Source organism: Pan troglodytes, chromosome 10, assembly GCF_028858775.2.
Source record: "Pan troglodytes isolate AG18354 chromosome 10, NHGRI_mPanTro3-v2.0_pri, whole genome shotgun sequence".
Lineage (NCBI taxonomy): Eukaryota > Metazoa > Chordata > Mammalia > Primates > Hominidae > Pan > Pan troglodytes.
In genome coordinates, this window is record NC_072408.2 from 21,742,304 (window position 1) to 21,766,479 (window position 24,176).

The 24,176-nt window shown below is 39.4% G+C and overlaps 1 protein-coding gene across 1 annotated transcript in view; it reads right to left on the minus strand.

The window, feature by feature from the left end:
• Window positions 1-265: 265 nt before the first annotated feature.
• The window catches only part of GUCY2C (guanylate cyclase 2C), an 84,578-nt gene continuing 60,667 nt past the window's right edge, over window positions 266-24,176 (minus strand). The window contains exons 20-27 of the mRNA XM_528746.8: window positions 16,286-16,377; window positions 13,373-13,531; window positions 9,620-9,812; window positions 8,672-8,846; window positions 6,842-6,940; window positions 4,262-4,356; window positions 2,502-2,578; window positions 266-927 (exon numbers count right to left, since the gene is read on the minus strand). Coding sequence (XP_528746.2) covers window positions 753-927; window positions 2,502-2,578; window positions 4,262-4,356; window positions 6,842-6,940; window positions 8,672-8,846; window positions 9,620-9,812; window positions 13,373-13,531; window positions 16,286-16,377 — 1,065 coding nt within the window. The 3' untranslated portion in view covers window positions 266-752. The remainder of the gene's footprint in view (window positions 928-2,501; window positions 2,579-4,261; window positions 4,357-6,841; window positions 6,941-8,671; window positions 8,847-9,619; window positions 9,813-13,372; window positions 13,532-16,285; window positions 16,378-24,176) is intronic.

Consider the following 24,176-nt stretch of genomic DNA (forward strand, 5'->3'; position numbering starts at 1 on the left):
ACTTTTGCCTGGGTCCCATACTTGGATCACTGCCATCCACATTGTTAATTGGACAAGCTGAAGCAACACCTCTGTATAAAGGTCAAAAATTCCCTCATGTGTAGCAAGTGATACTAACCTTCAAGGTTCTCACCCTTGAGCAACAATGCTAGCTTTGCCATACTCCAGTGTGAGTGAATGTAGTCAGTTTTTCAGTAAGCACAAGATGATGTGACTGATGTATTCCAGGAAAATGGGCAAAATAGGTAGAAACGCATACACAGTCTTGGGAAACCTTTAGCTTTTATTCTTGCCTAATATATAGCATATTTTCTGCAAAAATTATGAGTTAAATATACTTTAATGAAGATGGGTATTTAAAATATAATTATGACAATTTAAAAAATCTTATGAATACAGAAGGAAAAAGAGCCAGTAAACAAAAACGATAAAAACAAACAAACAAAAAATAAATGAAATAAGAATAAAATCTTCTCAAGTTCTAGATAGTCTATTCATTTCTTTTCTTTTCCAGGTAGAAGCTCCCTGGAACAACTGCTGGAATAAGGTTCCAGAGTGGAAGGTAGTTATTTCACTGAGAACACACATCTGATTCATGCAAGAAAGTCCATGTTCCAGACAGGGCAGCCAAGCCTAAGTACATTTCTGCTTCATTGAGGTCTCAGGAAAATGTAGGCTTTCAGGACACTTGAGGTCGCTGCCTCAGTGCAGCTGTATTTTAATTTGTGTGAGTCCTTATACCTCATTTAGGTTTAAAAATAGGTGCTCTCCTTGTCTGTGGTATTCAGCTGCAAGTATTCCAGAGTGCCTTTTTTATAGCTGGCTACCCGTCTGGGTTTTTGTCTTCTTATCCCTGCTGCCTGTCTTTTCTGTAAAGAGTTGGCAATCATGTCTGAAAATTCTGCTTGCAAACGCTGTTGATTCTCCCTGGAAACAGAGTGGGAAGAGAAAATAGAACTTCTCAGCAATTCATACAGAATATTCCTTAGCTCCAGAATAATCAGTTCAGTTACTCAGTTACTCTTTGAATGCCTATTCTGTGCTAGACACAGGAAATCCAAAGAATACAAAATGATCCCTGCCTTTGATGAGCTTAAAAAACTGTTATCTCTGCTAGGAAATTAGGCTTCAATTTCAAAGTGAAACAATATGCTGCTGGAATTTGGAGGCATGGTTGGGAGGATCTAGGTTTACATATTGCCACTGCAGGAAGGGGAAAAGAAGCTGGGAGGATGCTAGGCCCCTGCCACACAACCCTGAAAACTCATTGGTCCCACACATACTTAACAGTGTGAGTCTTGTTTGGGGAAGGCTTAGAATGGTGGAGGGGACCACGAGTTTAGAATGGACCTGGAACACTCCAAGTAAGGAGCCAGGTTTCTCATGCCCCAGGGAAGATTTGGGTTGTTTTGGCTTTTCTAGAAGGTTGCCATCTCTCTGGGTCTGCCATCTAGGCCTCTGCAAGACAGAGTTTCTCAACCATAGCAAAAGCCAAGGAAATGGCCATATGGCTGCAGTAACATGTATTGACAGGCAACTGGGTGACAGCTTGAGTCACCTTTAGGAGAAGTGAAACCTGTCAGTTAACCCTGAAACTTTGTCTTCCTCATCTCAGGGAGAACACAGACTTCATGTTAAGACCCAGAACCACAGTCTTGGGGTTGGGGCAGGTCCTGTTTTCATCAGGCAACTCAACAGAAAGATGAAGACAGGAGTGGAATGCAGACAGCCTCTTTGCCCCCAGTATGCTCCACTCTTGTCAGAACAAGACATGCATGACGTGAACTCTAAAGTGTCTTCTGTTCTCCCGAGCAAGCCTGGAACACAACGCTAGCTTTGCCATGCTTTATTGCAGGGCAATATAGTCAGTTTTTCAGCAAGAACAAGATGATGACTGGTACAGTCTAGGAAAGTGGACAGAATAGGTAGAAGCTCATACCCAGACTCAGGAAACTTTAACTCATTCTTGTCTAATATATAGTATATTTTCTGCATAAACTATAAGTTAAGTGTACTTTAATGCAGATAAGGCATTTAAAACATAATTCTGACAGTTAAAAATATCATGAATACAGAGCCAGTAAATAAAATGAAATAAATGAAATAACCAAATCTCCTCAAGTTCTAAATAGTCTGTTCATTCCTCCTCTTTTCCAGGTGGAAGCTCCCTCTTGGGATAAAGGATCCACAGTGGAAAAAAAAAAGGTAGTTTTATACTGAGCCCACACATCTGATTCATGGAAGCAAGTCTATGTTCCAGACAGGGAAGCCAAGGCTAAATACTTTTCTGTTTCATTGAGGTCTCAGGAAAATGCAGGGTTTCAGGATAATCCCCTTCTTGCAGTCTAGGAAGGGAGGTTTCTAAACCTTCTCATGTATAGTCCCTTACTTCTTATGCAATATATGCCACTTGTAAGGCATTTGCCAATTTAAATTGGCTATAACTAACAAAGCCAAGATTTCTAATTTCCTCCCTGTCCCTGCCACACCCAGAAGCTTACACAGTAGGAGGGGTTGGCAGGTTGAATTTCTGGTCCTTCATCCCAGTCAGCCAGTAGGTAGTCTCATTTCCTCTTCCCTGGTAAGACAAAAGAGTTATGTACCACGGAGGCCAAGGAGTCAGTTCAGTTGTAGACCACTGTTCCCATAATGATCTGTTTCTGTGACATGTTTCACTTCCGCATTTCTCATCAGTGCCAATATTTAAGCACATCACACATTCCTGTTATGATTTGCATTATCTCTAGACAGATTTTTATTTCCAAGTGCCTTTTTAAAAATAAGTTTCTCATTCAGCAGACATCCTTTTCTCAAAGTAGAGTTTTCTTTTTTTTCCCCAAAAGACATTTTAAAATATCACTCTAGCAACATCACAAGAACTCTAACTTAAAAAGGAAGAAAATTCATCTACAATTCTGCTACGTCAACAAATCCAACTGGTTGTCATTGTCCATATTTCCTTCTAGCCCTTTTTGCAATAAAGTTTTGCTACAAAACTTCTGCTACAGTTTCCCTATCTTATTACAAACACATGTACATCACAATTAAGAACTCATTAAGTGGCATTTCTGGGGCCCATTTGGAGGCTACGGAATGTATGGAAATTTACTGGAATACTGGAAACTCTGTTTTTGCTAAAGCTGGTATTTGAAAAAGAGATACAAAATACATATGGCCCAAACACAGCCAGTGAACCACTATTTTTTAAAAATGAGTTTAATAATATATATCTATAATATATATCAATAATTTAAAAATGAGTGATTGATATATATATAATTGATATATATTGTTAAACTCATTTAAAAAAGTAGTGGTTCACTGGCTGTGTTTGGACCATAGTAATCCATAAACTGGTTCTATTTTGGGGTAAGTGTTCTTTGTAAAAAATGTATTTATGGAGGACTCAAAAAGCAAGTGTGATGTTAGGACACTTTTACGTAAAAGGAGACTTTTCCAAGGTGCAATCCAAATGTAAAGGCCAGAAGCATTATGGCTACCGGAGACAGGTAACTTACAGTTAATAGCTGGCTTTGCCAGTTGTGAAAAGATTCTAATAACTTTGGAAAAGCAGCCTGAGAAGCATTTGGAGACAACTGATGGCTTTGGAGGGCAGCTGTTTTAAATGTGAGGAACTGCATGAAGAATCTGGAATAGCGATTCTCAAATATTAGTGTGGTCACAAACACATTATCTTGTTAAAAATATAGATTTCTGATCTACACCCACAGAGAATCTTGCATAGTAGGCCTGGTAGAGTGTCCACACATCTGCATTTTAACAAGCTTCCAGATGAGGAAGAGGAGGAGAATGGGGCCACACCTTGTCATTCACTCCTTGTGATTCTAGAGCTTCCGAATAGTAAAGCAACTGGCAAGAGAGGTGACCTCAGATCATAGCAGCGGTGTGTAGTAAGAGTAGGGAAGTAAGTGGGGGGACAAGGGTTTTGATTCAAATTAAATAAGTCCTGGACCAGACTGTATGTAGCTCTTGTGTTTGGAGGAGGAACTGGAGACAAAAACTGGTTATGGCAGAGGAAATGCTGGCAGAGTTCAAAATCTCAAAAGGGCTCTTTGGAGTAAAGGAAAGTTTTGAGTTCACATTTTTTGGTGGTCATTTCTCTTGCAGAGGATGGAGGGTGCTCATCGTGATGAGTACAGAAAAGGATTAGCATGCTCAACTTTCCTGGCCAAGTCTCAAAGGAGGTGGCCCAAGCGTGTCTGAGAGCTTTTCCTATGCATTGTCTCTGTGGACTCCTTACCTTTAAGTATGTTTCTCCTCTCACTTCATAAAGGAACTGGCACTCAGTTCTCTTCAGGATGGCTATGGTGGAGCCACTCACGTGAATTCTCAAAGCTGGAAATGCAAAATAGACAAATAAAAATCTCAGCTAGTACACGGCCTATTTGTTTCCCGTTGATTCAGGATATCAACAACACCTGAGACAAGAATCCTAAATCAAGAAGAAACAATTGTGGCTATTTTAATGAAAGAACACTTAAAAATAACATCAGAGAGATAAGAAATGGTATAGTTTGGATATTTGTTCCTACCCAAATCTCATGTTGAATTTTAATCCCCAGTGCTGGAGTCCTGGCCCCCCACCAGGTGTCTGGGTCACAGGGGTGGATCCCTCATGGCTTGGTGCTGTTTTTGCAATACTGAGTTGTCACAAGATCTGGTCGTTTAAAAAGGTGTGACACCTGCCCCTGCCACTCTCTTTCTTACTCCTGCTTTTGCCATATGAAGTGCCTGCTCCTGCTTTGTCTTTTGCCATGAGTGAAAGCTTCCTGAGGCCTCCCCAGAAGCAGATGCAGGCGCTATTCTTCCCATACAGCCTGCAGAACCATGAGCCAATTAAATCTCTTTTCTTATAAATAACCCAGTCTCAGGTTTTTCTTTATAGCAATGCAAGAATGGCCTCACACAAGAAATATAATCTCACGTGGGAAGAAAGAAGGCCTGGCATCAGTTTTCAGGGCCCTGAGTGATGTGATGGGGATCCCTAGGTTTTTCTCCATAGATTCTCATTCCAGCTCAGAGTAGTAGCCTGCAGGACCTAGTTTTAGATTTGGCTTGTAGTGCCAAGCTTGGGTGTTGGAGTTTGGTTTTGGGTCCCTGTGGAAAAGTTCCAATAAATAGCTAAAGCCTTGTGGGCAAGGTGAAGATTCGGGAGAGTTGAGGGGTCTTGATTTTCTCAAATTTCCTTCTTCTGGAACATTGTTATCCTTTGACAAAAGAAGTGGTAAGGGCACGCCCATTCACAAGTCCATTGATGTGTATCACCTTTCCCAATATAGGGGCCTAATAGCAATACCACAAACAATTACACAGTAAGAATAATGACAATCCCAAATTGTATACCTACCATGTACCATGACTGCTAAACGCTTAACATGACATCATCCCAAATTATTTCAGAAACCCTCTTGGCACGGTTGGTATTCCATTTTCAATTTATATCTTTATCTTTCTGAGGGCTAGAAGGATCAGGTAGCTTTCTCCTCAACTTATACTGAGAATGATTAACATAATTTCAATTGTAACCCAAGTCTGTCTGACCCCAACCTTATCCTTTTCCTTGCCAGCATGATTTGCCAGGACAAACTAGTATCACATTGTCAGTACACTACCAAAATACCATCCTGCCTCCTGTGGTTTTGTAAGCCCCAGGCATGTCTACCAATGCTTATTTTCTCTCTTCTATATATTTCTACTGCTACCACTGTCATCAATATTTATTGAGCATCTACTTCACGCAGCACATTGTGCCTCTACCTTGCCAAGCAAATGCAATATATTCCTTTGTATATGACAAATGCTTAGATTTTTCTTTACTAAAATCAGTTCTTGGTTGGGTATGATGGCTCTTGCCTGTAATTCCAACACTTTGGGGCTTTGGGGGACCAAGGCAGGAGACTTGCTTGAGCCCAGGAGTCTGTGACCAGCTTAGACAACATAGAGAGACCACACCTCTACAGAAAAAATTAAAAAATTAGCTGTGCATGGTGGCATGCCTGTAGTCCCAGCTACTCAGGAGGCTGAGGTGGGAGGATCACTAGAGCTGAGGAGTTCAAGGATGCAGTGAGCTGTGATTGTGCCACTGTACCAAAGCCTAGGCGACAGAGTGAGACCCCATCTCAAACAAATAAACAAAAATCAATTTCCAGAAAAAACGAATATGCTTTGGGAGGCCAAGGTGGAAGGACTGCTTGAGGTCAGGAGTTTGAGACCAGCCTGGGCAACATAGTGAGACCCAGTCTCTATTAAAAATTTAAAAATTAGCTGGATGTGCTGGTATGTTCCTGTAGTCCCAGCTACTTGGGAGGATGAGGTGGGAGGATCACTTGAGCCCAGGAGTTCAAGTTTACAGGGAGCTATGATCGTGTCACTGCACTCCAGCCTGGGTGACAGAACGAGAGCCTGTCTCTAAAAAACAACAAAAAAAAAGCAAAACCAAATAAGAGGGAAACAGGAATGTGAACCAGAGTGTGTAGTTCTTACCTTGCCTACTGATTTTTTTTTTAACTTTCATGAATCTATGGTAAATGCCATGACTATTCTAAGTAGAATATCCCCAGATTCATTGTATATGAGCCAAAAAAATAGAAATAGTCTAAAACTGAGCAAAAGTGGAAGAATAAAATAATTATCAGTAAGCAACAATGAAAGCAAATGTAGCAAAAGGTGGATTGACACTGGTTTGTGTTCAGCTAATGTGAAGAATTATTCTACATCTCACTGGCACTTTGTATCTCCTTATTGTGCATTTAATCTCACAGTTGCCCTCTGCTGGAAAACAGCATCTTTGTCCTCTGAGAAAAACAGTCTCCCTTCTTACGGAGGCCAGTGGATTCCATCCTAGAGGCTGTGTTGACCGTATCTCCAAATAGACAATAACGAGGCATCTTGATTCCCACAACTCCAGCAGCACAGGGACCTGAAATGAAGGACAGAAAGCAGGAAGTGGAGGCAATAGAAATTGCAGAGTAGAGTGAAGACAGGTAAGCCTCTCTGTATGGTCACAATCCTGAATACTTCCTGTCATGGAGAAGTAGCTGAGGATGTGAAATGTGAGCTGGGACTTTTGGTTTAAATGGATGAATCCAATGAAGCATCATTATTCAATGCATGCGATCATAAAGTATTTTGCTCTCGCAAAGAAAACGACATTTGTAGCAAATAGGAAGGCATCCAGAGATCCAGATCACTAAGGTGATTTTAAATAGAAGGCTCTCAGGAAGGATGAAGATGAGCCCCACTGCTTGCTTACTGTGCCAAACCACACAACCCTGAATTTCACACTGCTGGAGGGCACTGTAGATTTGAAGCTTCAATGGCTCAAGTTTGTTTTATTTTTATTTTAAGGTGGCATTTCTGGGATTGGTGCCATGACAATGGAAGACAGAAGACAAGACAAAGGCATAACTTTCCGTAAGCATTTCATGGACCAGGCGAATGCAGCTGGATGGGGAAGCCTGTTGCACAAGGAGGTTCCAACAAGCAGAACAAAAGCCCAGGCTAGACTATGCGCTGTGGCATATTAGGTAGGAAATAAGGGTTATTCAGTCATGTATTTGCATAGAATGACTGAGTGCAAGGTGTTAACAGTTTCAAAAGTTAAAGATTAACTCAAAAACGGCAAAGCTGAGTTTTAAGCAATGCCTGGCTAAAGATTCATCTAGATGACTTCTGAGTTCCTCTCTTACTATGTTTTTCTATAACACTTGTAACTCATCTCAAATCTTGATGTTCAAGGCTGTTGAATTAAACTAAGTTTGGCCTGAGGCTGCCTCTTAGGGGTCCCTACAAAACAAACTGCAACCTAGCTTGGTACATAAACAAACTAAAAGCCTAACTAGGGTATAGTTACGTTATAGATAGCTGAGTCTCAGCCAATCGCAGTAGCTGAGCTTCAGCCAGTCACAGGCTGTCAACTGATGGGACCTTGACCAAATCAGGGGAACACAGAGGTGTGACCAATCAAGTTGTTTCTGTCCCTCACTTCTGTTTTCTGTCTATAAACATTGCCCGCCCACCTTGCCCACTGAAGCTCTCTGAACCTCTTCTGGTTTTAAGGGCCATCTGATTTGAAAATTATTCTTTGCTCAATCAAACTGTGTTAAATTTAATATGCATAAAGCTTTTCTTTTAACAAGGCTATGTAACTTTCATGGTCTTTGAAAGTGACTCATGTACTTTCTGTATAACTGCGGTGGCAGGGAAGGGAGGGGGTATAAATATTATAGAAATTTCACCATCTGTTCTTTATTTCCCCTTGTAGATAATCTAATCCACTTAAGATACTATAATATTTTAGCGGGAAAATATATTGAAGTTGGGGGTGGGGAGAAAGGGAATGGGGAGGAAATAAATGAAATCATAGGTATGGTGATTTAAATAGGAGTCCAGAGCTTCTTGTTTTTGTACATGTTTGGTGTTTATCATGTCAGCAGTCAGTGGTGCCCTCAAAGGTCTTGTTCTTAGAGCTCTCTAGGAACTGGGTCTAAATATCTCAGGATGCATAGTGGGACCTCACATTTGGCAAAAAGAATTAAGAGTAAACATTATGTGAGGTTGATCACACTTGAAGACCTTTTATCCTTTCTGATTTAGTTGGTGCACAGCAGTACATATGGTTCCCAATTTGCTAAGATGCTCAACTCCATACCAGAGTGAACTCCAATGCGAATCCATATTGGGAGGCCAGGAAGATGCTCCAGCTCAAAGGTCCCCATGAAGCTGAGGATTTCCAAGGCCATCTTGGCAATGTCTATTGCATGCCGATTGCCATTTCTCTTAGGCAAACCACTAGCCACCATGTAGGCATCACCGATGGTTTCCACCTGTGGAAACAGTTTCTCATGAGTGCCTCTGCTCCTTTGAAAAGTATAGAAAGTAAACAGAAGCAGTTAATCACATGTCAAACACAAAAAGTGATTTGGGAACACAGTATGAGCATAGCCCTTTACACTTTTTCTGGGGCCAGTTCAATCAGTTCTATGCTGATTTCTTCAGGGTTTTTATAGTCCAGTTAATGGGTGATAAAATAGCTATAAAGGAATTTATCCCATAATTATATAAATTGTCCAGATGTGGTGACAGTTCTAGAAATGTTCAAATAAATTACCTGAATGGTTTTATGTAATTTGAGGAACACCCTTAGTTTCCTGAAAATTAATCCTTTAGCAAATGTCAACATACTATTTAACAGAATATTGTACTTTGTAATATGTAATTGTATACATTCTTGTAGTATGATTTTCTATTTATTATAACCCCAGTGTCTTCTCTGCTTCATTTGCAGTCAGCCTAAACACTGCCCATTTTTTGGAGGTGATTTAAGGTATGCCATTTTGTCTAAAGTTAATACTTCAAATTAATTCCTGCTGAACTTCCTGTTGTACCTTTTTTGCTGCTTCTTAAAGTTGAATGGTAATTTTGACTTCTCACTCCTCTAATCCTTCTACTTCTCTTCACTTTTAGCTCAGATTCAACCACCAATTCACTAAATGTGAAACTAGAGTGGACAAGAGTAGTAACAGAAACAACCAATTCAGGCTCTGATGACCTTGAGTTGTACAATTAATGGTTTCAGCCTGTTAGGTGATGTGGTTACCTTGTAGACATCATGATGATCAACAATGTGGTCAAAACTCTTATAGATGTCATTAAGCATGTCCACCACTTCCATGGGGGTGCTGTATTTGCAGATAGTAGTGAAACCTACAATGTCACTGAAGTAGATTGTAACTTCCTCATATAGTTCCGGCTCCACAAAGCCTTTCTCCTTCAGAGACTTTACCACTAGCCTAGATGAACGAAGGGAAAAAAAATGCCTTCAACTTCAGCAAATTTCTTCTTGTTTCACATAAATCTTTCAGATAGTAGTGATTGTCTACCAAGAATTCTAGGATTTGAGACTTCCAGTGAATTGAGTGAATCGGAAACAAAGAGAGGTTGTGTATATCATATACATGAACATATTACACAAATACACATATAATGCATGTTGTGAACACAGATGAATATAAGCAGGTTCAACATTAACTTAGTGTTTGATTATTAATCCTAATACACATAAATAGATAACTTTAATATCCTCAAAACTCTCATACATATACATACTTGTCCACTTTTTGCTTCTCTATTGATAATCAACTTCTTACAGATGTGGCTCTACATGCAGAAGCTGAGGAGAGTGTGGTATTACTTAAATCACCACAGGTATCAGATCTGAATTTCTCAACAAAGTTGATAGTTTTACTTTCCTGGCATATGTAACATGGCGTTGCTTAATATTACTATGAAATAATGATGCATTTAAATATAAATTTTGATATATTCTGAACCAGAGTTCATTTGACATTTTGAACCAGATTTGGGTCCTTTGTAAAGCAGAATCAATCATGTAAATAAATTAAATCATGCTAAAACTGTAGAAGTCAAATTAAAGCAACTTTTAGAATATCTTTGCTGAATGAGGAGCAGCATATCAGATTCAAGATTGAAGGAAGAGAACCAGAAGAAGGGACTCCATACTTGGTGTGCCAAGTTACCTCTTCATTGAGAAAAGGAAGTGAGGGCTGACATGAAGTGGGATGCTCCCTGTCTGCCCTTGGCATTACTTTGTAGTGGCCCTCAGTATGGAACCACTAGAATCAGAAACTGGAAGCTGGGAGGTTCCACGGAAGTCATTGAAAAGAAATCTTTATTTTTACAGATGAGAAAGTTGAGGTCTAAAAAAGTATGACTTCCCTAAGTTCCCACAGCCGATTAGGGACAGAGCCAGGGCTAGAATTCAGGAAGCCTTCAGTCCCACCCATCAGTCTTTTTTTGCATTACATTCCCTGCACAACCCAGGCCTTGGATATTCAGGAAGATGGTGAAGATTTGGAGGTATGCTGACTGCAACAAAGGAGGTGGGCTCTCCCGGAAAGAAAACAACCAATCAACCACAAAGATTTCTAACACTCATTTGGAGAACCTCCAGAGCATCCGGAGAAACCTTTTTAATTGGTGCAATGACAAAACTTGGAACCTTTGAAAAACATTCCTTTGGTGTGGCTTGGATTCCTAGGGACATGACTGGAGTGGTTATTCTTGACATGCCCTGTATAAAGTGCATAGTATTTTGGAGGCTACATAGATGCAATGACAAAATTGGATATTCTGCCATATTTACAATTCATTGTACTGCTTATATCTGAAAAGTCACATGAGTTTGGTGATACGGTTTGGCTCCGTGTCCCCACCCAAATCTCATGCTGAATTGTAATCCCCAATGTTAAGGGAGGGACCTGGTGGGAGGTGATGGGATCATGGGTGCAGATTTCCCCATTGCTGTTCTTGTGTTAGTGAGTTCTCATGAGATCTAGTTGTTTGAACGTGTGTGGCACCTCCCCCTTTGCTCTCTCTCTCTCTTCCTGCCATGCGAAGAAGGTGCTTGCTTCCCCTTCACTCTTCCACCATGGTTGTACATTTCCTGAGGCCTCCCCAGCCATGCTTCTTGAACACCCTGTGGAACTGTGAGTTATTTAAACCTCCTTTCCTCATAAATTACCTAGTCTTGGGTAGTTCTTTATAGTAGGGTGAGAATGGACTATTACACTTGGAAAATAGTGTGTTATCCGGAGAGAGAAACTCATGTTGTAAATAAACGAAGGAAGGGCTGGGAGTTAACATGATGAGCTTTGATAACAGGTTGTTGCTGACATAGATAAAATTAGTATACAGAGTAGATCTCTTAGAAAGTCTTCCCAGAAGAAAAAACTTCTGGCCAGGCACAGTGGCTCACACCTGTAATCCCAGCACTTTGGGAGGCCGAGGTGGGTGAATCACCTGAGGTCAGGAGTTCGAGACCAGTCTGGCCAACATGGTGAAACCCCCTCTCTACTAAAAATGCAAAAATTAGCTGGGTGTGGTGGCAGGCGCCTGTAATCCCAGCTACTTGGGAGGCTGAGGCAGGAGAATTGCTTGAACCCAGGAGGCAGAGGTTGCAGTGAGCTGAGCTCATGCCGTTGCACTCCAGCCTGGGCAACAAGAGTGAAACTCCATCTCAAAAATAAATAAATTAATTAATTAAATAAAATAATAAAAAAGAAGAAACTTCTATTTTAATGTATTTACCCCAAGGGGTACTATTCAAATAAATGTCTAAGTGATATCTGGTTCCTACATGCAATCTTAAGTTTATTTGCCCTTTGCTACACATATTTCTTTTTGATTCTTCTAGTTATTGCTCATGCATGTTTTAGTTTTATCTTGCGCATATAATTTTTACATAAATAACCAAAGTGAGTTGTGCTGAAGCCATGGTGTATTGTAGCTCTTCAAGAGACTTGTGTGATATAACCTTTGGAAATCCAATAAAAACATCTACCAACTAGTAGTCCAAGTGGCATATTGAACTAAGGCTAGGAAAAAAGCTGAAATGGTGAGCCAGCTGATTCAAACCACTTGAGTGACATTAATGGTTAAAACCACCGCCAATGAAACCCTGGGAAGGCAGCCAGATAACCAGGATATTGTTTTTGTCACAACTCAGCATTAAAGATCAGGCAAGGAGTTATGCATTATGTACCTAATATTTATGGAGCTGTGATAGAAATTATCATCCTTGAAGTGAATATGAAGGGTTCCCTACTGTTCCCAGGCACTCTGAGGGCTCATGGGTTCTGCCCTTCTATCACAAGGTTGCAAGACACCACTTGCCAAGTGTGTTCCAACTCCTTTCCCCCAAGCTGTGATCCGCCTCCTAGTTTTCTTGCAGGTGATTTGACTTTCAGAGGTTTGAGATTTTGAGGTCAGAGTTACTAAAGGAGATCAGGGGCTCTGGCTCGGGCTTCTTGGGTAGAATCCCAGCTCTGCCATTCACTGGGTGACCTTCAGAACATTACTTAGTAGAGTACAAACTGGAACAAGGCTTAGCAAAGTACATGCATTTTTTTTTTTTTTTTTTGAGACGGAGTCTTGCTCTGTCGCCCAGGCTGGAGTGCAGTGGCGCGATCTTGGCTCACTGCAAGCTTCGCATCTTGGGTTCACTCCATTCTCCTGCCTCAGCCTCCCGAGTAGCTGGGACTAAAGGTGCGTGCCACCACACCTGGCTAATTTTTTTTATTATTATTTTTAGTAGAGGTGGGGTTTCACCATGTTAGCCAGGATGGTCTCGATCTCCTGACCTCATGATCCACCTGCCTCGGCCTCTCAAAGTGCTAGGATTACAGGCGTGAGCCACCGTGCCTGGCAGTACGTGCATTTTAAAACCAATAATCTACTGAAGAATATATAAAAGGAAACAAATCCTATATAGATACAATGAAAAGCAATGCTAGAGGGATTTCAGCCTCCACATCAGCAAGGCTTGCCTTACCTTGGAAGCAACATAAAGTTAAGTCTGTCAGCCCTGTCCCTCTCTGCCTTGTACAGCTGTGTCCTTTCCTCTACCAGATGTTCCAGGTTTCGAGAATATAGCTGTAGACGTCGGATCAAGGTATCCATATAGCTTTCATTTTTTTGGTCATGAAAAAGTCTGTAGGTAGTAATAGATAAAGAGCTCTTATATATTATTAAGAAAACATGAACATCCAATAAAACAATGGATGAACAGATCCAATAAAACAAATATGATGAACAGATAATTAAACAAAGAAAAATAAAAGCCAACAAACATAACAAAAAAACTCAACCTCATCCGGGCACAGTGGCTCATGCCTGTAATCCCAGAACTTTGGGAGTCCGAGGCGGGAGGATCACTTGAGGTCAGGAGTTTGAGACCAGCCTGACCAACATGGTGAAACCCTTTCTCTACTAGAAATACAGAAATTAGCCGGGCATGGTGGCACTACTCCAGAGGCCAAGGCAGGAGAATTGCTTGAAGCTGGGAGGCGGAGGTTGCAGTGAGTCGAGATCATGCCACTGCACTCCAGCCTGGGTGACAGAGTGAGACTCTGTCTTAAACAAACAAACAAACAAAAAGCCCAACTTAACCTCAGGACAAGAATAAGATTAAAAAAGGGAAAACAAATGTTAAAATGATGGTAATCAACGTAGGAGAAGGAGGAAATACATATAGTACAAAACCTTCCTGAAGAGCAATTTGGTAAAAATATATCACAAGCTTTAAGAATGCATATACCAATCAGCTTATAACTCTACTTCTGAGAATTATCCTAAGGAAACAATCATGAATGTGTTTAGAGTTAACAAAAGAAAAAGTCACAGTATTCTTTACAACAGCAAACATTTGAAAATAATCTAAATGTATAACAAAAGTGTGGTTAAAATATGATGGGACAATGGAACATTAACATTCTAATTTGTATCATAAAATACAAATTAGTATAGTTGAATACTCAGAAAGACACTCCCTCTGTATTATTAAGTGAAAAAGTCAGTTTATAAAATAGCAAAAATTATAATCTCAATTTTATTTTTTGAAGACTGGTGGTCACCTATTGGGAAACAGGTGACGTTTTACTTTCTTGCTTTCTTATTTGTATTTTCAAAAATACAAAAGAAACAATTTGCAATGAAGGAAAATCTTTTAAAAGCTGGTCAAGAAGTGATAAATGAAAGTGTAGGAGAAGGACTAAGAAAAGCCAAGCTGAGCCTTAAATTATCTCCTCATTACAGAGAGCCAGGGTCCTAACTCTGGATTATTTTGTCAGATCAAGGAGACTTAGTGAGATGCCAGCTTTGTGTGACACTGGGAGGTATGACAAGCCTTGGTGCAGAGGTCAGGGAGGAGACACATTGAGTTCTCCTAGCATTGTGAGGATCAGAGATAATGTTCATAACATCTAAGGCACAATTGAAGGTGCTGAGTAAATAACAGTCATTTTACTATTACAAGAATAACAATCACTTCTGGTCTCAGGAGAAGATGGCCTGCATCATCATCCCCTGGGATGGGGAGAGATGTTTGTTAAAAATCCAGTACATTTTTGTGCCCTACCCGAGACCTATGTGACTGAAAATTGCTAGGCTTGGAATGAAGAAACAGAATCGTTTAACAAGTTCCCCAGGGAATTTTTACTTGAAACTGCCAGTACAGAGTCTAGTTGGGTAGAATGGATGTGGGAGCAGGTGTAAGAGATGAAGTTGGGTAATCTTACTCTAGGATGAATTGATTCAATTAAAACAGTTGCTCACCTTTGACTGCATATTTTAATCACCTGGGAGCTATTAAAAATCCTGACACCTGTATGTACCCCAGACCAATTACATCAGCCTCTCTAGGGTAAAACCCCAGTATCAGTATTTTTAAAGTTCCTCAGGTGATTCCAAGCTGCAGCCAAGTTTGAGAACCATCACACACATTAAAGGCTGAGTATCAAGGACCCAGTTTCTTCATGAGCATACATTTTATCAGTCACATATAAAGTCTCATCCGGACAGGACAGCGAGGAGAAAAAAAAAGGGCTAGAATTAATTATTATTTCCTGCTCCATTCCCACAACTGACAGCTTAGTTCTACTAATTAATGACCACACGTTCATTAACTTCACTCCACCTCATCTCCTCCAGCTCTAAACTTTTAGTCTCATTAAGTATCTGAGTCTTTTGACCTAATGAGAACTACAGAAAGACCTGGAAAAAATCATAAGAATCATCTTGTTCAATCCAATTTTTCTAACAAGAAAATTGATACCCAGTGAGGGTAAGTGTTTTGCCCAATGCCCCACAGCAAACTCTTATCAGATCTTAGTCTAGAAATTGGATTTCCTAACTCTTAATTCAGTGTTATTTTTCTCATTCTGCGGTGTATTAACTGAAAACATGGGGTATCTAGAAATTAATCTCAATCAGATAATTGTGTACTTTTCTCCCCCAACTTGAATTATGCTCTGATTCACGACATGTCTTAAGTACCTAGGGCCAAAGCTGGAGATTTTAAGACTTTAAGATCCTAAGAACATGCTGATGTTAATAATTGTCTAGGAGCTTTACAGATTTTCAGGACTCACGCTACACTTCTAAATCCTAATTACCCACAGAAGGACCCAGAAGCTCTGTTTTTAACAGACAAATTTATAATCAGCTAAAGTTTGTTTTTTAATCAGAAAAGTTTTGACCTTGAGTATTTAACTTTTCAAGTGATTATTTCCCTGGGAAAACGGTCTAATAGTCTCCATATCATTTTAATGTTATGAGGCAGGTGTTGGTTGCCACCTGGGATTTTTCACTGGAATAGACATTCTCATTCTTAGGTGCCACTGAATGTCAACTATAATTTTTTTAAAACCCTGAAATTAGTGAATAAAAGTAAACATTTCAGCAATACCCAAATATCTTGGCAAGTGTAGTCTCAATTTTTTTGAAATCTGGTCTCTTTTCTGGATCTTCCTCCCAACAGTTTTTTACAAGTAGGTACACCTGGAAGAAAGAAAAACGGGCAAATTAGCTCAGGGGATAGTAAACCAAATCAAGAGAGAATTCTTATTCTCATTGATGGGAGTGATTAAGGCAAGGAATAGTTTAAAAATATCTTCAACTCAGTACGGACAAGAGATCCCCAGCTCTCTGGTTTCTGTCTCAGGCGTGACCACCTGCATTATCTTATCCAGTTATTCCCTTGGGTGAAATTAATGAAATATGTGATACCAATTTAGATGAGGCCGGGTTGATACGGGAGACTAAGTGAATTTACAAGAGCTTGCAAGTTTTACGTTGGAGAGAGAAAAAAATAGTGAAGGTGTGGCAGGCCTCCATAACAACCGTTTTAGTACTGACTGAGTGGTTAAGTTAAATATTAAAAGCCAGTGCCCTTATACAAAGGCTGGAATGTAACAAAAGCCCACCAAGAGTTTTGCCTAGGCCTTTCCTGGGCCTTAAAACGTGACAAAATAACGAAGGAATTCTTCTTAACCGGACCCATTTAGGATTAAACAAGTTTTACTGGGGGTCTGAAGAAACTCCCCAGGCCTCCACAAAGAAGTTTATTGGGGGTCTGAAGGAACTCCCTAAACCTCTGTAATTTAGCAGGAGACAAGATAAGGGTAATCACTCCAGCACCTGGACTCCCTTCGATTAAGTAAACTTACTGAGGCTCCAGGAGAAGGTCTTCAGGACTCAGACCTTAGTTGTAGATTAAAAGAAGTTAATCACGTATGTCTTTAAATGAATGCATACTTACATGTAGACATATAGCTTAGAAGGTATATAAGCTCTGAAAAAAAATGTAATTTTCAGTTGTTCTGGTGATAATTTCCAGGCCTTCTCCCTGTAACTGGTTACAGAAATAAAAACTCTCTTCCTCCTCAGTTCATCTGCATCTTGTTATTGGGCCACGAGAAATATCAGCCCAACCCTCAGTTTGGTGGGGGAACAAAGGCTCAGTGAATATGAGGCAAATGGCTCCAAATGGAATAAAAGCTGTACTGTCCATGGTTCTAACTTATAGCAAACAATAGTATCACCTGGGGAGCATCTGCACAATTTCTTATGCCCAGGCACCACCCTAAGTCATTCTGATTTAATATATTTTGAAGTGGTCTTAGTAGGGTTCCCAGATTTAGCAAGAAAAATAAAGGACATCAAGTTAAATTTGGATTTCAGATAAACAATAAGTAATTCCTTAGTATAAGTATGTCGCAAATATTGTATGGGCAAAGGGCAGTGGTAGATTTTTAAGCTCTTTGGTGATTATAATGCACAGCTGCAGTAGAGAAGTGACATGGAAAAAAGGGAGGTATGGAGGAAGAGGTAGGGAGACAGGAGGAAGCCCAACTGCTCATCTGCTACCACCTGTTTGCAGCTTTTTTTTTCTAAATCAAAATGTGTGGTGAAAACCATTTGTTTTAAATAAAGTTTGTTTTTCACTCTGGCTAAAAACAAGATCATAAGTGATACTAGATGCAATCCCTGTCCCTGTACTTTGCCTGAACAATTCCCTGGGAAGGAACTAGAGCCGCGGTATAGCCTGTGGTGCCAATATTCACCACTAGATGATGCTCCTGCCTTGGTAAGTCATCTGCTGACTACCTTAGAGCAGAATAGGCAGAAACAGCAAACTGGGCCGATCCTGTGCCACAGAGTGAAATACTGTCAGACCTCTGTCTCCATGGGTTCTGCATTCGTGGATTCAACCAAATGGGAATGGAAAATGTTTGGAAAAAACAGGATAGTTTTGTCTGTGTTGAACATGTACTGACCTTTTTTTTCTTGTCATTATTCCCTAAACAATACAGTACCACAGATATTTACATAGTATTTACATCATGTTAGGGATTATAAGCAATCTAGAGATAATTTAAAGTACATAGGATAATGTATGCAGGTTATCTGCACATGATATGCCATTTTATATCAGATCCTTGAGCCGCTGTGGATTTTGGTATCCACAGGGGTTCCTGGGACCAATTCCCTATGGATGGAGGGACGACTCTACTGGGTGTTTCTGGGGCATTGCTGAGTGATCTAGTTTCGACTCTGTATTCTGTTGGAATCAGTTACTTGACATGAAATTTTATTCCTCATTTCTAATTCCAGAACTGTCCAACTACACAAATGAATTAAAGATGATGCTGTTTTAGTGAATAAGGTTTTAATATTTGGATATACTCAGATTAGAAAAAAAGGGCTTGAGAAAGGATATGCTGATTGTGTGGAGGAATCCTGGAATTCGGAAAAGCAGGACGAAAGAAAGGAATGAGGAGAAGGCAGGGCTAGGAGCAGCTGTATTTCGGAAAGCTGTATTTCACCATACTATTACTATTGAAAAAGAAAGGGAAGGGGAGAGGTAAAAATGACCCACTCATGCCCTGCAGAGTCTGGCCATAAAACTCATCTGGCAGTGTCTTTGTAAATGGAAGGAAAATGTTTCTATTTTTATCCCACAAGGAACAAAAGATGTTTTTGTTTAAAGACTATAAATATCTTTTTTTTAATTTAAAAAATTTTTTTTATTTTTATTATACTTTAAGTTTTAGGGCACATGTGCACAATGTGCAGGTTAGTTACATATGTATACATGTGCCATGCTGGTGTGCTGCACCCATTAACTCGTCATTTAGCATTAGGTATATCTCCTAATGCTATCCCTCCCCTCTCCCCCTACCCCACAACAGTCCCCAGAGTGTGATGTTCCCCTTCCTGTGTCCATGTGTTCTCATTGTTCAATTCCTACCTATGAGTGAGAACATGCGGTGTTTGGTTTTTTGTCCTTGCAATAGTTTACTGAGAATGATGATTTCCAATTTCATCCATGTCCCTACAAAGGACACGAGCTCATCATTTTTTGTGGCTGCATAGTATTCCATGGTGTATATGTGCCACATTTTCTTAATCCAGTCTATCATTGTTGGACATTTGGGTTGGTTCCAAGTCTTTGCTATTGTGAATAGTGCCGCAATAAACATACGTGTGCATGTGTCTTTATAGCAGCATGATTTATAGTCCTTTGGGTATATACCCAGTAATGGGATGGCTGGGTCAAATGGTATTTCTAGTTCTAGATCCCTGAGGAATTGCCACACTGACTTCCACAATGGTTGAACTAGTTTACAGTCCCACCAACAGTGTAAAAGTGTTCCTATTTCTTCACATCCTCTCCAGCACCTGTTGTTTCCTGACTTTTTAATGATTGCCATTCTAACTGGTGTGAGATGGTATCTCATTGTGGTTTTGATTTGCATTTCTCTGATGGCCAGTGATGGTGAGCATTTTTTCATGTGTTTTTTGGCTGCATAAATGTCTTCTTTTGAGAAGTGTCTGTTCATGTCCTTCGCCCACTTTTTGACAGGGTTGTTTTTTCTTGTAAATTTGTTTGAGGTCATTGTAGATTCTGGATATTAGCCCTTTCTCAGATGAGTAGGTTGCGAAAATTTTCTCCCATTTTGTGGGTTGCCTGTTCACTCTGATGGTAGTTTCTTTTGCTGTGCAGAAGCTCTTTAGTTTAATTAGATCCCATTTGTCAATTTTGGCTTTTGTTGCCATTGCTTTTGGTGTTTTAGACATGAAGTCCTTGCCCATGCCTATGTCCTGAATGGTAATGCCTAGGTTTTCTTCTAGGGTTTTTATGGTTTTAGGTAAAGACCATAAATATCTTAAAATACTTTACTCACTATCTTCTTAGATTATTAAGGCTCAGGTAAAATGCTAAAAGGAAAAATAATTAGAAATTTTTCACAGGGCTTCAAGGCCTTTTTGAGGGACAATTACAAAAGCAAATGTAAAGAGCTTTTGCTCCATTTCCTTCAGAGGAAGGATAAAATGAGTGGAAGTACATTTCTCTATTCTTTTTAGATGTTGGCATATTTCCTTTTAAATCATTAGATGGTATTTATAAGTCTAGTAAGTATACCGCATGGACACCTTGTTCATTGAGCTTATAAAAATTGAGAATGACCCCTGCCTACTGAAGCCAGTGCCTGTACACACCACAGGGTGGGGACTGAAGACAGGTCTCAGGACAGGTCCACCTGGCTCACTTGCACCCTCCCAGTGCTTCAGCCTACCGTGCAGGGGCCCTAGAGATCTCCTAGCCCAGTCCACCACTGTTGGCACCTGAGTACATCTTCTGGGGACCACATAACCTGCTACTACCACCACAGCTGGTACCCACCAGCATATACCACTTGTGGACCTGCAGACTGGCCTGCCAAGCCTGTCACAGCCACTACTAACACCAGTGCAGACTGCTTGGGAACCAGAAGCTTGTCCTATCATGGCTACTTCCACTACTCATGCCATGCCTGCTGCCCAGGAACCCGGGAATCCACCCACCAGCCTAGGCCACTGCTGCTACTGCTGGCACCTGAGGAAGTTACTTGGAGGCCAAAGAATTGATCTGCCTAGACCCACTAACACTGGTACCAGATAAGCTGTCCTGGGGCCCAAGGACAGCTTATGCTGGCACCAGTGCCTCCAAGGGGCCCTGAGGACCAGCCCACCTGGCATTCCAGTCTTCAACAAAACGTCACTACTGCCTCCACTAACAACGACATCCTAACCCATTAGGGAAATAACAGACCCACTCACAGATGAGTAAATTATGTGGAGACTACACTACTGCATGCACCCAGAATCAAAGCCAAAGTGCCTCACCCAACCAATACTATAGATACATCTTCAGGAAAAAAGTCCTCCCCTATGAAAGCAAATGTTAAAATTTGGAAGAAGTAATTGTTACACCAGATGCACAGATATCAACATAAAGACAAAAGAAGCATGAAAAAGCAAGGAAATATGATACCTCCAAAGAAACACAGTAGTTCTGCAGCAACAATTTCCAATGAAAAGGAAATTAATAAAATTCTGGAAAAATAATTAAAAATAATATTAAAGGAGCTCAGTGAGATATGGGAGAATACAGAAAAATAATACAAAGAAATAAAAAAAATTCAGGATATGAATGAGAAATTTACCAAAGAAATAGATACCATAAAAAAGAATAAAACAAACTCTGGAACTGAAGAAGTCATTCAATAAAACACAAGATACATTGGAAAGCTTCAACAATATGCTAGATCAAGCAGAAGAATTTCAGAACTTGAAGACAGATCTTTTGAAATAATCCAATAAGACAAAAATAAAGAAAAAAGAACAAAAATGAATGAGCAAAGCCTACATGATATAGACACCATAAAGTGGCTAAATACTTAAAATTTTTGGTGTCCCAAAAGGCGAAGAGAAAACAAAAGGAATACAAAACCCATTTAACAAAATAATAGCAAGAGATTTAGACATTCAGATACAGGAAACTCAGAGATCCCCAAATACATATAATTAAAAAAGATCTTCTCCGTGGCACATTATAGTCAAATTGTCAAAAGTTAAAGAGAAAATTCTAAAAACAGCAAGAAAAAAGCATCTGGTTACTTTTAAGGAAACCCCCATCAGATTAACAGTGAATTTCTCAGCAGAAACATTACAGGCCAGGAGAAAAGGGATGAGGTAGTCAAAGTGCTGAAAGAAAAACCAAATTCCAGTTAAGGATACTATATCCAGCAAACTTATCTTTCATAAATGAAGAAGAAATAAAGGCTGTCCCAGGCAAGTGAAAGCTAGGGAAATTCATCCCCCCTAGACCTCCCCTACAAGAAATGCTTCAGGGCGTCCTACGCCTGGAAGTGAAAGGATGTCATCTACCACCATGAAAACACATGAAAGTATGAAACCCACTAGTAAAGCAATCACACAAAGAGGGAAGAGAAGGGTCTCAAAGGTTCCCACTGCAGAAAACCACAAACCATAATGATAGACAAGGGAAAGAAAGGAATAAAGGATGTATAAACAACCAGAAACCAATTAATCAAATGAAAGGAATAAGCCCTTACATAATAATAACTTTGAATGTAAATGGATCAAAATTTTTCACTTAAAAGATATAGACTGGTTCAATGGATTTTTAAAAATGACCCAACTATAGGCTGCCTACAAGAAACTCATCTTATCTGTAAAGAAATATGTAGACTGAAAGTAAAGGGGTGGAAAGATATTCCATGCAAATGAAAACCAAAAGCAAGCAAGAGTAGCTATACTTATATTAGGTAAAACAGACTTTAAGTAAAAAACTATAAAAAGAGACAAAGGTCATAGGTCATTATATAATGATAAAGGACTCAATTCCGCAAGAGGATATAACAATTCTAAACATATACACACCCAACATTGAAGCATACAGACATTTAAAGCAAATACTGTTAGATCTAAAGGAAGAAGTAGATTCCAATCTAATAATAGTTGGGGACTTCAACACTCCACTCTCAGCATTAAACAGATCATAAAGACAGAAAATTAAGCAAGAAACATTGGATTTAAACTGCACGTTAGAACAAGTGAACCTAACATTTACAGAACATTTCATTCAATAGCTAAAGAATAAACATTCCTGTGATCAGCACATGGAACATTCTCCAGGATAGACCATATGTTACGACACAAAACCAGTCTCAACATATTTATAAAGAACCAGAATTATATCAAATATCTTCTCAGGCCACAATGGAATAAAAGTAGAACTCAATACCAGGAGGAACTTTGGAAACTACACAAATAGATGAAAATTTAAAAACATGCTTCTGAATGACCATTGAGTCAATAAAGAAATTAGGAGAAATTATAAAAAATTAAAACAAATGAAAATTTAAACACAGCATACCACAACCTATGGGATACAGCGAAAGTACTGCTAAGAGAGTAGTTTATAGCAATAAATGCCTGCATCAAAAAATCAGAAAAAATTCAAATCTAACAAGGCACCTCAAGGAATTAGAAAAGCAAGAACAAACCAAACCCAAAGTTAGTAGAGGGAAAGAAATAATAAAGGTCAGAGTAGAACTAGACAAAATAGAGGTTGAAAAAATAATACAAAGGATCATTGAAATAAAAAGTTGTTTTTATGAAGAGGTAAACAAAGTCAATAAACCATTAGCTAGACTAACCAAGAAAAAAATGAGAGAAGATCCAAATAAACAAAATCAGAAATTAGAAAAAGACATAAAAACCAATTGCACAAAAATGTGAAAGATTATCAGAGACTATTATGAACAACTATATACCAGCAAACTGAAAAATATAGAGGAAGTGGAGAAATTCCTGGATAAATGCAATCTACATAGATTGAATCAGAAAAAAATAGAATACCATAGAATACATGAACAGACCAACAATGAGTAATGAGACTGAATCACTAGTCTCCCAACAAAGAAAAGTCCAGAACTGGATGACTTTACTGCTGAATTATGCCAAACTTCCAAAGAAGAACTAACACTAAATCTCTTCAAACTATTCAAAAAAATTGAAGAATAGGGAATTCTCCCTCATTCTACAAGGCCAGCAGTACCCTCATACCAAAACCAGACAAGGATACAACAAAAAAGGAAAACTATGGGTCAATATCCCTGATGAACATAGATGCAAAAATCCTCCAAGAAAAAAAATACTAGCAAACTGAATCTAACAACACATCAAAAAGATAATAAGCCATGATCAAGTGGGATTTATCCCCAGGAAGCAAGGATGATTTAACATATGCAAATCAATAAACATGATACATTACATCAACAGAATGAAGAACAAAAGCCATATGATCATCTCAATCGATGCAGAAAAAGCATTTGATAATATTCAACATCTCTTCTTGATAAAAACTCTCAAAAAACTAGCCATAGAAGGAATATATCTCAACATAATAAAGGCCAGCCATATATCACACACCCACAAAATAATAA